Raw genomic sequence first — 15,656 nt, forward strand, 5'->3', positions numbered from 1 at the left:
ATCTCGTTTAAACTTTAAGTACTTAAGGATGTGTAATGCACAGGTAAACAAATTGGTGGGTGCTGGGCTTAGTGGAGATTTAGACTGTAGTGTTGAGAGGAATCACACGAGAGATGAAACAAGAGAAGCCCCTTAAAATGCCCAAGCTTCTGTGGGTGTAAGTTAGCTACATAGAATACCACACACACACACACAGGCAGAGGAGGGATGAGGCAGAGGCGATGTTTCTATTGGCAGTGAATCACAGAAACAGGATCACTTTCATGCAACTTCAAAAAGGGAGGTACAATACAATGTGGTTAATCCTCCATGGAGGATGTTTCTAGGAAGCAGGTCAAAGTAGATGGCTAACCATTGATCAAGTCATGTCGTCTTCATGAGATGGTAAACCACAAGTCTAGCACCTTCAGTACTACTTCCTGTTACTGCTCTGACTACTTCCTCTTCTTCAACTGGCATGCTAGCATGTAGTGGTAGTGATGCTCAGAGATCAGATCCTCCCTATTCCTCCCTCAACCTTCAGATCCAGAGCCCTTAGTAAGGACTCGGGACTTTTCAAACAAAGAACTCTGGGAAGTCAACCCAGGAATAGAGAAGAGGTTGGCTGTGTCACTTCTTGTTTTTGTAAGAAATATTCATGTGTTAAAAATTCCCAAAGTGTCTATTCAATCAGCTAACATACAGTTCGGACAGACAGTCGTACCCTATGAGACGTCCATCAAGTCTCTTTCACAGTCCCAAAATCAAAAACGAGGTCAATGCCAGGCATAGTATTATATCGAGCCATGATTGCGTGGAACTTCCTGCCATCTCAAAATCACTCAAGCAAATCAGCAAAATTAGCTTTAACAAAACCTCTCCTTACTGACCAAATAATAGTCCAATAAATAAATCTACTCCTCTCCATTCCGAGAACATCTGGTGTTTGGGTTAAAGATAAGATGTTTCCATGGCACTGAACTCAAACAGGCTCTAAGAGAAACAGTGGAGAGAAAAGAACAGAGATATTTAGATTTAGGTCTCGGTCTTTTTTACCACATGACGCTAGCTAGAGGAGGCTTTAGCTGGAAGAAACTGATGTACCCTGGTTCCTTTATTAATGGCCCCGCCCCGGTGTGCCTCTTCATTTTTTATGCAGCTCCACCAAGTCACAGTTGGTGGTGACTATAACGTATAACGAAAGTCCAGTATTTTATGTACGGGACCCTTTTCCATTTCATGAATGGCTCCGACTATGTTCAGCACCACTAAGTTAACTTCACTGCAACCCACTATATCTGGAGGTGAGTAAAATATAACAAAAAGCCAAGGCTGTCACGGTTGCTGAGGCAACATATGTATGGGACTCCATTCCCTGGGTGAACGGCGCCAATCCTGTGTGACTATGTTCCTTTTTTAAAACGAACAACTCCACCAAGGTTACCATTATACCACAAGAGACCCACCGGGTGGTATTTCTAACATGTTAGATTAACTAAAGAGTATGTACGTGCTGGCCTGTGTGTAATGTTATTAAGAATGGACTGTTAAGTCTTACGTGTATGAAAGTGTCAATTCATATTTTAAATCAATGTAGCTCGGTCCTTGAGTTATGGTCCATAATGTTCTGTCATGTTTTATGTGGACTGCAGGGAGAGTAACGGCTGCGTAAGCAGCAGCTAATGGGAATCCTTGTCAAATACTACCAATACTAAAACTGACTCACCAGTACACTGAGGATTCCACAGCTCTGAAGCAATAGGCTGGTAGGAGTACATTATCCTGGCACGCCTTACCCTTCACAGCCTCCACAGGCACGCCAGGACCAGCCCAATGACATCATTACAGCACTATTAACACATGATCCTCACCTACCTTAGCTTGGGTGCCTGTCTGTTTCTGCTCGCCTGCCAACGCCTTATGGAATTGCTGGCATGATAGAGACTGGCCCCCAGGCTACGCCACTCTGGCCTGTACACAACATTACAAACTGTCATCAATGACTAATCATTCTCCTATTGAGAAACGTTCAAGCCAGGTAGAACGTGTGACTAATAGTGATCTGTCATCGGATAGGTGTGGCGTCATAATATTTGGAACTGTGTGTGTCTCAGAGGCATGTAGTCCAGCTCTGATAAGAGACCCATGGTTTTATCACCTGTTCAATCATCACAGGAAACTGTCTGTTTGGAGCACCCCTCTGCGCTGTGTGTGCATGGCCAATCCTTTGGCACACACACAAACGAACACGCACTGCAGGCTGTTTTGGGCTTTCAACACCAGGAATTGGCCTGGAGGCCATACTTGACACATTAAATGAGATCCAACGACAGACCGAGCTCTTCAGCCAGTGTGTGTGTGGCCAGAGTTGGGTAACTCATTCAGCAGCTGCAAGCCAAACAGAATAAACCAACAGGACGGGACATTATTGGGAATCCTCTTATTAACATTTGTCTCTTTGAAACCTGGGCTCAGATCAGCAAACATAACAGGCAGCTCTCTCAGCAAAACAGGCCTTTACAAATAGATGTCTGCAGTGGAGTAGACATGTTGCAAAACGGATGTTTTAGAGACACTTGTTTCACAGATGTTTGAATATTCCATATCCAGAAACATGACAGTGTCAGTGATAAAACTGGATGTGAGAAGAAAGGTATTTTTCAACATGGTTGAGGAGGCCACCCCATCTAACAGGGCCGTTAGAGGGCGGTTACCCAGCCCACTGTAGTCTCTCCAGTGCTAACATTATCACTGATGGAGCTGAACTAGGGCAAAAATACTGCGGTGCGGAGATGTTCCAAGACATGAGGTGTTGGCAGGCTCAGTCTCTCTCTGCTATACTGCTGTCGTCCCCGGCCAGGGAGCCAGTCCATCACAACCTAATCCTCTGTGTGACAGAGTTCTCACACACCTGGCCCATGTACAGTATACACACACACACACACACACACAAAAAAACTAATCTATGCTCACATGCCCCTCAAATAAATCACTCACACACACAGACAGACAGACTCATATGCTCACCCATTCTAAAAAGGCACTCAGAAGCCCAACACATGATTCCTTAGCTAGATTGGTCTGGATTGAATGGGCTCGGGGGCTGAATCTGGCCCCCAGGGCGTAGTTTCCCCACCCCTGCTTTAGTCCCTCTCTTTTTCAAAAACAAATCAATGTGACACCTCAGCCTACATGTACAGCACAACTTCCTCTTGGAAATCAGTGTCAGCGAGTGGAGACGGCCAAGCAAGCGTGGGAGAAGCAGGTTGGAGAGCTGTCCTCTAACTCTGACTCCGGGCCTGGTGAAATGCCTTGGTTCTGTGAGTCAAGACTTTAAGGCTTGGTCAACACTAAGCCTGACTAAGGGCTCTTAAGGACTGAAGGGTTCACAGAGGGAAACACTGAGGGAACCAAGGATTAGCTAAAAGGAGAAGGGATTGGATGTATCCTTTATTTTACCAGCGAAGTTACACTGAGATTGAAATCTCTTTTTCAAGAGAGCCCTGGATGAGAGGTGGTAGTGAGAGGAGGTGGTAGTGAGAGGAGGTGGTAGTGAGAGGAGGTGGTAGTGAGAGGAGGTGGTAGTGTCTCTCTCCTGGTTGGAGATTCATAGCGGTGAGAGCAGAGCAGATGGCTCAGTCACACAGCACGGCTCTGGTTGGTGTTACAGTTCACCCCCATAGCTACAACTAGATCAACCCTCTGCCATAGTAGCTTAAACCAGATACTACAGAATATTAACCCTGTAAAGAGAATATAGAGGTTAGACAAAGTAGTAGAGGGAATATCTACTGTCAATACCACTACCACCACACCAGTAGAAACACACTGGTTTGGGCCATACAGCACAAGTATAGGAAACTCCCTAATAGCAGATGTTCTGTTATAATCTCTCTCAACCCCTCCACTGCTTCTCTTTATGAGAATGACACTGTGAGTGTGTCATAAATCACAGGTAGTGTGGTGTTCTGGTTGTGAACCCCTTGGTTGTCAAACGATTTCCCAGATTGACTGGGGCTCATCCATCATCAGCGTGGACTAATTTCCTCCTTGCAGACTAGAAAACAAATACGTCAACCCCTGGCTCTGCACCTTTACAGCTCTGTGTGTGTGTGTGTGTGTGTGTGTGTGTGTGTGTGTGCGCGTGCGCCTCTGGCTAGTGTAACAGCAGCGGCCATCAGGCAGCGGGGCCCAGTTAGTGCACTTCCCCTGACCGGAACATTAACTTCTGGCTCAGTAGTCAGTACACCCACGGAGAGGAGCATGACTCCAGTCAAGTACTAGTTCTCTATTCCAGCCAAAAACTCCCTGTTGCTATTTGTTTTGCACACAGTTGCTTTTCCCAGTCGATGAGTCAGTCGCCCACACCTGATATTCTGTATGGTTTCAGCAGTGCTAGACATTCCTCCTAGTCTAAGTAGATAAACTGGTTGCAGGTGTCTTGCTATTCATAGACAGACGACAGGGCAGTGGTGGTAACAGGTTATCCTGTCAGTGCATCTACTCTTAAGAGTGGCCTGAAGCCTCACCAGCAGCATGTCAGAGAGCCGGGATGTAATAGAGGGAGGGCCAGGGCTGTGACATCAATAACCCAAAACAACACAAAAGGACTGGGTGGGAGCTGGCTGTGGCACACCTGTGATACCACAGCCTGGGGCACCAGCAGTTAACCAGCCCAATGTCAGGGTTAAATGATTCAAGTAGAGCCCAGAGAAACATCTATTACAGGGCCGTGTTCATTAGGGCACACAGTAGCAAAATGTTTTACAACGGAAAATGAAGGAGCTTTCAGATAGAAGAAAATGGTCCGAAACAAGGATCTACTATGTCATGGCTGAACATGACCCAGCGCTGCGTCAGACAGATTATGGCCAAACCTACTGGTATGAATTCCTTTAGGCTCCAGCATTAATAAATACGGCTGACTTGGCAGAGTGCCTCAACATCAGATAATATACCAGACTAGGAGGGCAGTTCTGTGGCCAACAGAGGGACTTATGGGTAGTCAGACAGGATGGAGACACATTACCTAGCTATCACCCTGCACCTAAAGCAACAGATTGGGGAAACAGCTTGTTTAATGTGGCGAGTGAACTGAAATATTTCACTCCTTTGGGAAAATAAAAAGGCGATTTCCTGTTAAAAGGGAGGGGAAGGGGTGAGCCTACTCATTTGTTTAAGGTTACAAAAGGGACAGAAGTATGATAGTGTATTCCAAGAGAGAAAGAAGTAGGGTGATGACAATGAGCTCCAGCTATGGTGCAACAAGCACATCAGATGATCCTTTATTCATTGTGTTTCTATCTGTTCCCATTCAAATAAACCAATTCAATAGGGTATCGTAGTCTTTACCTGTACTGTCTTCTTGATTCTGTGGGAGGGTCCAGGGTATTCAGGTGAATACAAGTCTGTCAGGAAGAGGGAGTTGATCAGTGTAGACTTCCCCAAACCAGATTCACCTAGAGAAAGAGGTGGGGGGAGAGCGAGGGAGAGAAAGGGAGAGATTCATTTCAAGAGGTGTATTTCACACTGTACTGGTCTTTCTAATCTTTGTTAGACAGTCGCAACATGGCATCTCTAGATGTAGTCCTAAGCCCTGCACAATGTTTAGAATTCTTTAAAATGTTTCACATTCAAGCTTTTTCAAACAGGAAATCAATCCATCTGAGCTGCCTCAAGAGAAGTGACAAGCTTTAACATGAGATGGAGAGAGACAGGCGAGGACGAGTGGGGCTGAATATCTTTCTTCCCAAGTCAAATTATTTTCCTGTCTGCATTTCAGGAATCTAAATCAGGGACTATGATAAGGAAAGCCTAAAAGGCTGGCATAGTCATCATACCTTTACAGCGACCGTCTCACCACAAACTAATTTAGGAAATTTGTCTTGGATAAAATAGCAGCTCAATAATCTCTCATGGAAAGATTCAGATTTTCAGAGAACAATCCCAGGTGGCTCTAGGTAACGCAACACCATCAAAAGTATACATAGCAACGGTTGGCGTAGGGACGGGGGGCCAATGAGAGAGGCTGAACAAAGGGAACAGTGTGATGGAACGGGGCGTGGCTGGAGACACATGCTGGGCTGGCACAGAGAACCGCAGCTCACTGCTGTGTGTGTGCGCATCGACCGTGCTGTTCAGCCCAGCATCGATCCACCACTCACTACTGCCAATTAACCAGCTACTAAACGCTTTGTGTGCACCACACAAAAGGAGAGCCCTCTTTCTCCCTCAAACCTTTTCGAAAGAGGTTCTCTACACACGGTAAATGTTTCCAGCCAGGGCTAGAGCCACACTGACCTCACAATGGAAATGTTTTAGCGGTCAGGCTGCTATGAGGAATGAGGTGGATATGATCATCCATGTGGGTATTTCTTCAGGATGCAAGACAGGATTTAGGGCCTACTCCTCTCGCTGAGAGCTGGGTGGTGAAGGGGCGGGTTGTGGTCTTGTGAAAACAGCAAACTGAAATACGCCTGTCTTAAAAAAATGGCAGCTTGCATGAGGGAAACTATAAGCTGACAGAATGGCAGGCTCAAGCGGATACAGTGAGTTGGGATTCAGCACTCAATGTATGTAAAGCTGGTCCAGATACAGAGTCCGAAGCAGCAGCAATGATGAGCAGAGGAAGCTTAGCTCTGGTCACAACATTACACATCTCTCTTCCTGGGAGTATGGAGTGAGGAATAGAGGGCAGGAAGGGAATGCGAGGGATGGCGGGAGGAGAAAGAAGGATGGCGGGATGCCAGCGAACCAGTTGGCTAGTCAGACTACAGAGCCGGGTTTGCTTCTTTGCAGGAGAGGGAGAGATGAAGAAAGGAAGGGGAAAAGGGTGAGGGAGGGATATAAGAGCTGATGTAGGTTATTCAGAGCTGGAGTTGCAGAATGTTAGCAGAGAGAGAGGCCTCTTAAATCCTTATGTCATGGAAATGATAATGGGGGATATCCCTATACTGGGCTATAGCTGGGGCCTGGGAAGGGATCTCCCTACACTGGTAGTACAGGCCTGTAGCTGGGGCCTGGGAAGGGATCTCCCTACACTGGTAGTACAGGCCTGTAGCTGGGGCCTGGGAAGGGATCTCCCTACACTGGTAGTACAGGCCTGTAGCTGGGGACTGGGAAGGGATCTCCCTACACTGGTAGTACAGGCCTGTAGCTGGGGACTGGGAAGGGATCTCCCTACACTGGTAGTACAGGCCTGTAGCTGGGGACTGGGAAGGGATCTCCCTACACTGGGATGGCATCATCAGCACTGGTATGGATGCTACTGGGAATATGGAGCCAGACCAAACTTCCGTTAACAGTAGTAGGTGAAGGGTCAGTCTCAGGGTCATACAGCTAGAAACGGAAGCTAAGCTGGTTTATGTGACCCGTCCTAGAAAGTAGAATTCATAAGTTCCACCAGACCAGAGCATGACCATGGCCCTCTCTCGGTGCAGTCTTGCCTGGCCCATCCCTGCCAGTGGCCCTACTCGGTCAGTGACCAGCCCAGCCAGCAGCACACTTCCTTTAAAGGAAATTTTCAGCAGCTGTGTAAACCATGGGGGCTTATTCAGAGGAGCTTTACACTGCTCTGCATGCAAGGAGATGAGGGGCTAGCTGGGGCTAGAAGGGGGAAGCAGGAAAAAGTTTGTATTTGAGAGGGGAGACAGTTCATTTGACAGTGCTGCCTTCTACTGCAGTGACATGGGGCAGGAAATAGTGCACCGACTGGTGAAATGAAGAGTGGTTCTGTTCTGTTAGGAGGGGGACAGTAGCAACTGGCTGAGGTTAACATTCTGCTTTCACTGTATTTAACGTGCAGGTAAAGTGTGTGTGTGTGTGTGTGTGGTGTGTGTGTGTGTGTATTGAAAAAGGGGTTATTTCCCCTTCAAATACGGAATACATAAAAAAATGACTATAAAAACATCTGGCTACCACGTGACAATCTTTAAATATCTTGTGGCGAACGCATCAATTTCCTTTAGAAAGTCAGAGAGCGAGTCAAAACCCTGAAATCCTACGTGTTTATGTGAGGGACATAGTTTCCAGAGAAGATCAAATCCGAAATGCATTAAAAAGTATGTAACCGAGGCACAATGAGCTGAACTAGGGTTTGCTGCGGTAGCCATTCTAGCCAAGATCAAGGTCAATCCTGGGCAAACGCGGTAAATCATTGGCAAATATTTACTTTTATAGACTGACGCAAACGTCCGACTGCTGCAGCCCACTGTCACTAACTTGGCTGCCGACAATCAGTTCTGACCAAGAGAGCTTTTCGCCTTTCGAACGCTTTGCTTCCAAGTTGAAACAGTTTGAGCATATATTAAGACAAAGTTGAGACGTTTTTGTTAATTTAGGTGTTTGGCAGGGTTCCATTTTCATTTTTGGGCTGTCGAAGTTTGGTAGCGAAAGTACGCCCAGGGCCTAAAATAAAACACCCGCCACATGCCAAACGTGGGTAGATTTTGGCACCGCCGGGTAAGAATGTTGAATTCACCAGCCACGTTGGCGTGTGGTAACTCTCCTGGTGTGAGAATTTAATCAAAATGGTCAAGTATGGGCACAAGTGAGAGCTATAATTTATAGTTGTTTTCAAAGTATTTCTGCCATTTTGTTTAATATCTGGTAATGCACAAATAAATTTGAATCCTAAAGTTATAGCTATCCCACCTTGCCCAGCAACACTGCCTGTCTGGAGGACAGTGCTGAAAAGTACTTTAGTAAAACTACTTAAGTAGTTTTTTGGGGTATCTGTACTTTCCTTTTAATATTTTTGACTACTTTTACTTCAATACATTCCTAAAGAAAATTATGTACATTTTACTCCATGCATTTTCACTGACACCCAAAAGTATGTTATGTTTTGAATAGCTAGCAGGACAGAATAATGGGCAAATTCATGCACTTATCAAAACAACATCCCCGGTCATCCTTATTGCCACCATTCTGGTGGACTCACTAAACACAAATGCTTCGTTTGTAACTTATGTCGGAGTGCTCGAGAGTGCCCCTGGCTATCCTTAAATTTAAAATAAAATAAAATAAATGTAGAAAATTGTGCCGTTCGCGTAACATAAGGAATTTGAAATAAGTACATTTTAGCAATTACATTTACTTTTGATACTTAAGTATATTTAAAACCAAATACTTTTTTACTCAAGTAGTATTTTACTGGGTGACTTTAACTTGAGTTATTTTCAATTTTAAAAAAGTATATATTTACTTTTACTCAAGTATGACAATTGGGTACTTTTTCCACCACTGCTGAAAGATCAGTTTTTAGAAGCAATGCGCACAGTCATAAAAGGTGCCCTGATTTACTGGAAAGTCTACTAAAGTGAGATATTGTCCTCATGTTTCTTGGCTATTTACATTGTTTTGTTCAAAAGCTAGGTTGCTTTTCAATGTTTGAGTTTGTTCCCAATGCTAGAAAAAGGGGACATTGTTGACCTCTACTAGACATTCTCACAGGCACATGTGATGACCCAAGTGGCCCTGTTACCAAGGTAGTCTTAAAAAGAGCAGCTGAGGGTCAGAAACTTTACAGTAAATTTCTGGAAAAAAGTTAACAGTGAACCTTTTTTGTGGGATACACAAGGCAATTCTAGGTCTTGTGGCATATTTTGGTTAAACTATCCCCAATTCAATCAACCCTCTGCATGCACAGTACATGTACAGCAGTACATGTACACAGTGCATTCTTCCATCACATGTACAGCTGATTCTCAAGATTTTGCTCACTAATGAGATGCTATTGAGCCCACACTACTACATTGTCTGAGCCAAGGACTACATGCTTTCTGATAAATTTTGATTACAATACTGGGTGGGGTGAATAGTTTTTATATCACATGCATGATTTTTTGTTACCTAGTAAATAGTAGCCTACAGCAAAGTGTGTTTAAATAAATTCTAACTTGTTAACAATTTCTGCAAGTTAGTTTTTTGCTACCATGTGGGTTTTAGCTTGCTTGAGCCTGCTAACTGAGGAGTGTTAATTCACCTGTTTCCATACATCTTTCATTTTAAGACAGTTATCTTACAAAGGAGTTGTTTAATCTAACTGCTTAAATATTTATCTGTACATGGAATTGTATTTTTTTTTTGTTGTTGTTTTTTTACACTTTCTATCAAATCTTTACAGGAAAATGCCACGGCACTATCTGACGTGTGGAGACATTTCACTGCAGCTAATGTAGAAGGAAATGATGTGTACATTTGCAAATACTGTGCCAAATCATATGTGAAGAATGCAACAAAGATGCAGAATCATCTGGCAAAGTGCATAAAGTTCCCTCAGCGCACACAACAAGCAACCTCTGACAAAAGTCCCTCTACTTCTATTTGAGGTGAAAATGATGAATCAGACAGATTAATCTGCTCCTCAAGGACATCATGGCACTGAAAACAAGGGATACACTCTACAAGAGAGCCAAGGAAATGGTTAGGTATGTGAAGGGTCATCAAGTTGTAGCAGCAATCTACCTCACCAAGCAAAGTGAGAAGAATAAGAGCACCACATTGAAGCTGCCCAGCAAAACCCGTTGGGTGGTGTTGTCATCATGTTTGACAGTCTCCTGGAGGGGAAGGTGTCTCTCAAAGAAATGGCCTTATCACAGTCTGTCGATATGGACAGCCGCATCAAGAGGATCCTCCTGGATTATTTATTTTGGGAGAGAGTGGTAAGCAGCCTGAAACCTAAACCTATGCACAGATTGAGGGAGACAATGCCATCCTGTCTGATGTTCAGACTCTGCTTTCAGATGTAAGAGAAGAAATCCGTACTGCCCTGCACACTTCACTGTTGCTCCAAGCAGAGGAAACAGCAGTTCTGAAATGCATCAAAAAGTGTGAAGTGTGTAGAGTACATGTTGGACCCCAAGTATGCTGGCAAGAGCATCCTGTCTGGTGCAGAGATCAACAAGGCCTATGCTTCATCACTCCCGTATCTCGCCACATTGGCCTGGATGAGGGCAAGGTTCTTGGTACACTTCCAAGCAAGGGCTTTGGGATGGAGCTGCAATATGGCAGTCTTGCCAACATATCTCATCAGCCACCTGGTGGAAGGGACTTTGTGGATCTGAGGCTCTTTCCCCTGTTGTCTCCATCATCCTCCAAATCCCACCAACATCAGCCACCTCAGCACGCAACAGGCTGACCAACACAAGGGTTGAAAAATTGGTGGCCATCAGGGCAAATGTTTGGCTTTTTGAGCCTGACAACAAGCCATCCTCAACAAGGTTGGAAAGTGACAGTGAAGATCATCCCATGTGAAGAGTCATCTCATTTAATTAAAAAGGTCAATTCGTAACTAAATAAAAATATATATATTTCTATTGGAAAGATTTAATCATATTATTATTATTATTATTAAGGTACAAGGTTTATGTTTCTGTCTCCATATGATATGGCAAATATAATATTTCCAATGTAAAAATCTACATTTAAATGGTATTAATATTAATTTGCATATTTTTCCGTTAATTCCCATATACAGTTGCAAGAAAAAGTATGTTTGGAAATACCTGGATTTCTGCATAAATTGGTCAATAAATGTAATCTGATCTTGATCTAAGTCACAACAATAGACAAACAATATGCTTAAACTAATAACACACAAAATGGTATTTGTCTATATTGAATGCATAATTTAAAAACATTCACAGTGTAGGTTGGGAAAAGTATGTGAACCCCTAGGCTAATGACTTCTCCAACAGCTAATTGGGGTCAGGAGTCTCCTACCCTGGAGTCCAATCAATGAGACGACATTGGAGACGTTGGTTGGAGCTGCCCTGCAATATAAAAAAAAACAACACTGATTTTGCTATTCACATTAAGCATTGGCTGATGTAAACCATGCCTCGAACGAAAGATCTTAGAAGACCTAAGATTAAGAATTGTTGACTTGCATAAAGCTGGAAAGGGTTACAAAAGTATCTCTAAAAGCCTTGATGTTCATCAGTCCACGGTAATACAAATGGTCTATTATTGAGAAAGTTCAGCACTGTTGCTACTCTCCCTAGGAGTGGCCGTCCAGCAAAGTTGACTGCAAGAGCACAGTGCAGGAAGGCTCAATGAGGTTAAGAAGAATCCTAGAGCGTCAGCTAAAGACTTACAGAAATCTCTAGAACATGCTAACATCTCTGTTGATGGGAGGACACCACGGAAGTAGCCACTGCTGTCCAAAAAACAACAACATTGCTGCACGTCTGCAGTTCACAAAAGAGCACCTGGATGTTCCACAGCGCTACTGGCAAAATATTCTGTGGGCAGATTAAACTAAAGTAAAGTTGTTTGGAACACACACAACACTATGTGTGGAGAAAAATAGGAACAACACACCAACATCCAAACCTAATCACAATTGTAAAGTATGGTGGAGGTAGCATCATGGTTTGAAAAATGAATACCCATGTTTATCAAGACATTTTGCAGGAGAATGTTAGGCTATCTGTCCACCACTTGATGCAACAGGACAACGACCCAAAACACAGAAGTAAATCAACAGAATGGCTTCAAAAGAAGAAAATTGGGCCACCCCAGAAGGCCTGTCAGAGTCCTGACCTCAACCCCATTGAGATGCTGTGATAAGACCTCGAGATTGGTTCACACCAGACATCCCAAGAATATTACTAAACTGAAATAATTTTGTAAAAAGGAATGGTCCAAAATTCCTCCTGACCGTTGTGCAGGTCTGATCCGCAACTATAGAAAACATTTGGTTGAGGTTTTTGCTGCCAAAGGAGGGTCAACCGGTTATTAAATCCAAGGGTTCAGTGTGTTCAATAAAGACATAAAACGTATAATTGTTTGTGTGTTAGATTAAATCAGACTGATGGTTGTGACCAAGATGAAGATCAGATTATGACCAATTTATGCAGAAAGAGAGGTGCCACTGTATTCCCGCTAATTTCCACTTAAAGTGTCCACTCTGAATATTCCCCAAAATGTACAACCCTAGGGCAACTAAACTTTTTGTTTCTGGTATTTATTTTTAAATACTCAGGGTCACAGAATCTTAAATTGAGCAATATACCACATTACTTCAGACTAGTAATACATGTGTTGTTTTAGAAAAATTCTTAAGCATGCTCAGTTTGTATTTCTTTGTGTATTTACAGAACACAAAAATATTTGGGCTGGTAGATTCTTTATTTTTAATCTACCTGCCACAGTGGATGGTATACAAAAGTTTGCTTTACGCCCAATCTACGAACATTCGTTGTGATTGGTCAACAGTGCTACTCCTTGGAGTGGGAACTACGGATGGGATTCTTCAATTAAATGTTTGTCGTCATTCAACATTTTTTTTTCACTTGAGAAATTCTGCACGAAACATCTTAGTTATATTCAAAGTTGGAAGCTTGGAGTCATTAAAACTCATTTTTCAACCACTCCACAAATTTCTTGTTAACAAACTATAGTTTTGGCTAGTCGTTTAGGACATCTACTTTACATGACAAGTAATTTTTCCAACAATTGTTTATACTGATTATTTCACTTTATCACATTTCCAGTGGGTCAGATGTTTACATACACTAAGGTGACTATGCCTTTAAACAGCTTGGAAAATTCCAGAAAATTATGTCATGGCTTTAGAAGTTTCTGACAGGCTAATTGACATCATGAGTCAATTGGAGGTGTACCTGTGGATGTATTTCAAGGTTTACCTTCAAATTCAATGCCTCTTTTCTTGACATCATGGGAAAATCAAAACAAAAATCAGCCAAGACCTCAGAACAAAAAATTGTAGACCTCCACAAGTCTGGTTCATTCTTGGGAGCAATTTCCAAAACGCCTGAAGGTACCACGTTCACAAACAATAGTACGCAAGTATAAACACCATGGGACCACGCAGCCGCCATACCGCTCAGGAAGGAGACGCGTTCTGTCTCCTAGAGATGAACGTACTTTGGTGCGAAAAGTGCAAATCAATCCCAGCATAACAACAAAGGACCTTGTGAAGATGCTGGATGAAACAGGTACAAAAGTATCTATATCCACATTAAAACGAGTCCTATATTGACATAACCTGAAAGGCTGCTCAGCAAGGAAGAAACAACTACTGCAAAACCTCAATAAAAAAGCCAAACTAAAGTTTGCAACTGCACATGGGGACAAGGCTTGTACTTTTTGGAGAAATGTTCTTTGGAGGAAAAAGGGGGAGGCTTGCAAGCCGAAGAACACTATCCCAAACGTGAAGCACGGGGGTGGCAGCATCATGTTGTGGGGGTGCTTTGCTGCAGGAGGAACTGGTGCACTTCACAAAATAGATGGCATCATGAGCGGGGGAAATTGTGTGGATATATTGAAGCAACATCTCAAGACATCAGTCAGGAAGTTAAAGCTTGGTCGCAAATGGGTCTACTAAATGGACAATGCGCCAAGCATACTTCCAAAGTTGTGGCAAAATGGCTTAAGGACAACAAAGTCAAGGTATTGGAGTGGCAATCACAAAGCCCTGACCTCAATCCTATAGAGTATTTGTGGGCAGAACTGAAAAAGTGTGTGCGAGCAAGGAGGCCTACAAACCTGACTCAGTTCACCTTGTATCTGGAGCATCTGCATTTGTGGATTCGATTACAGGCTCAAAATGGCCAGAAACAAAGAACCTTCTTCTGAAACTCGTCAGTCTATTCTTGTTCTGAGAAATGAAGGCAATTCCATGCGAGAAATTGCCAAGAAACTGAATATCTGGTACAGCGTTGTGTACTGCTTCCTACACAGAACAATCCAAACTGGTTCCCTGAGCCGCCTCTTCACTGTTGACGTCGAGACTGGTGTTTTGCGGGTACTATTCAATGAAGCTGCCAGTTGAGGACTTGTGAGGCATCTGTTTCTCAAACTAGACACTCTAATGTACTTGTCCTCTTGCTCAGTTGTGCACTGGGGCCTCCTACTCCTCTTTCTATTCTGGTTAGAGCCAGTTTGCACTGTACTCTGGCCAAGACTTATGGAACAGAGAGAACAGTGGAGTGGAGAATGGCAGGGATGTAATGGTGCCTGCATCCTCCGTCTCTCTCTTTCCCTCTATCCCGCTCTCCCTTCAGCTGTTCAGGCTCCAACTTTGGCTGCATGAATGGAATTACAGGAAACCTCCCACCCACAATCCAAAAGGCACACCACACTCACACACAAACACACATCATGGAGGAAATAAACCCTGACTAGCCTCCATTGCTGAAGCACATTTGTTTAAAATATGGTTTCTTTGAGTCCCGCTTTACGTGCAAGGCAAGTTATCCTAACTCAAGAGAAAGCATTGCTTATGCATTTTAACAGCCAACTGCCAGCACTGTGGCATGATAAAGTTCCTGACTGAAATGTAATACTGCTGGACTGGAAGCATGAACATCTATGGCAGACAGCCATATGTAGGCTATATTACATATCCACATACATTTCTTACACAGATGTGTCCACATCATTCAAACAGGGACTGCATCCCAGATGGCACCCTATTCCCCACATACTACACACTCTGGTCAAAAGTAGTGCAATACAGAGGGAATAGGGTGCTATTTGGGACGCAGTGGAGCCTCTAACGGCAATTTTCATGCATATTTCGCTGATTCATAAAGTAATATGCAAACAGCTTTTTACACAGCAGTAAATCCTCCATCTGTTTTCCCAGATAAATAACAGGTCATTTTTTTCTGATCTGTGGGGTCTTATTTAGAAAAAAGGACATAAAA

General features: G+C 43.5%; 1 protein-coding gene across 2 annotated transcripts in view; it reads right to left on the reverse strand.

Annotated features, from left to right (window-relative positions):
- Positions 1–15,656, reverse strand: part of LOC112264597 (septin-7) — a 48,725-nt gene that overhangs the window by 25,207 nt on the left and 7,862 nt on the right. For both annotated transcript variants that reach the window (XM_042295460.1, XM_042295459.1), the window contains exon 4: positions 5,332–5,438. In XM_042295460.1, coding sequence (XP_042151394.1) covers positions 5,332–5,438 — 107 coding nt within the window. The remainder of the gene's footprint in view (positions 1–5,331; positions 5,439–15,656) is intronic.

Source organism: Oncorhynchus tshawytscha, linkage group LG13 (genome assembly GCF_018296145.1).
Source record: "Oncorhynchus tshawytscha isolate Ot180627B linkage group LG13, Otsh_v2.0, whole genome shotgun sequence".
NCBI lineage: Eukaryota > Metazoa > Chordata > Actinopteri > Salmoniformes > Salmonidae > Oncorhynchus > Oncorhynchus tshawytscha.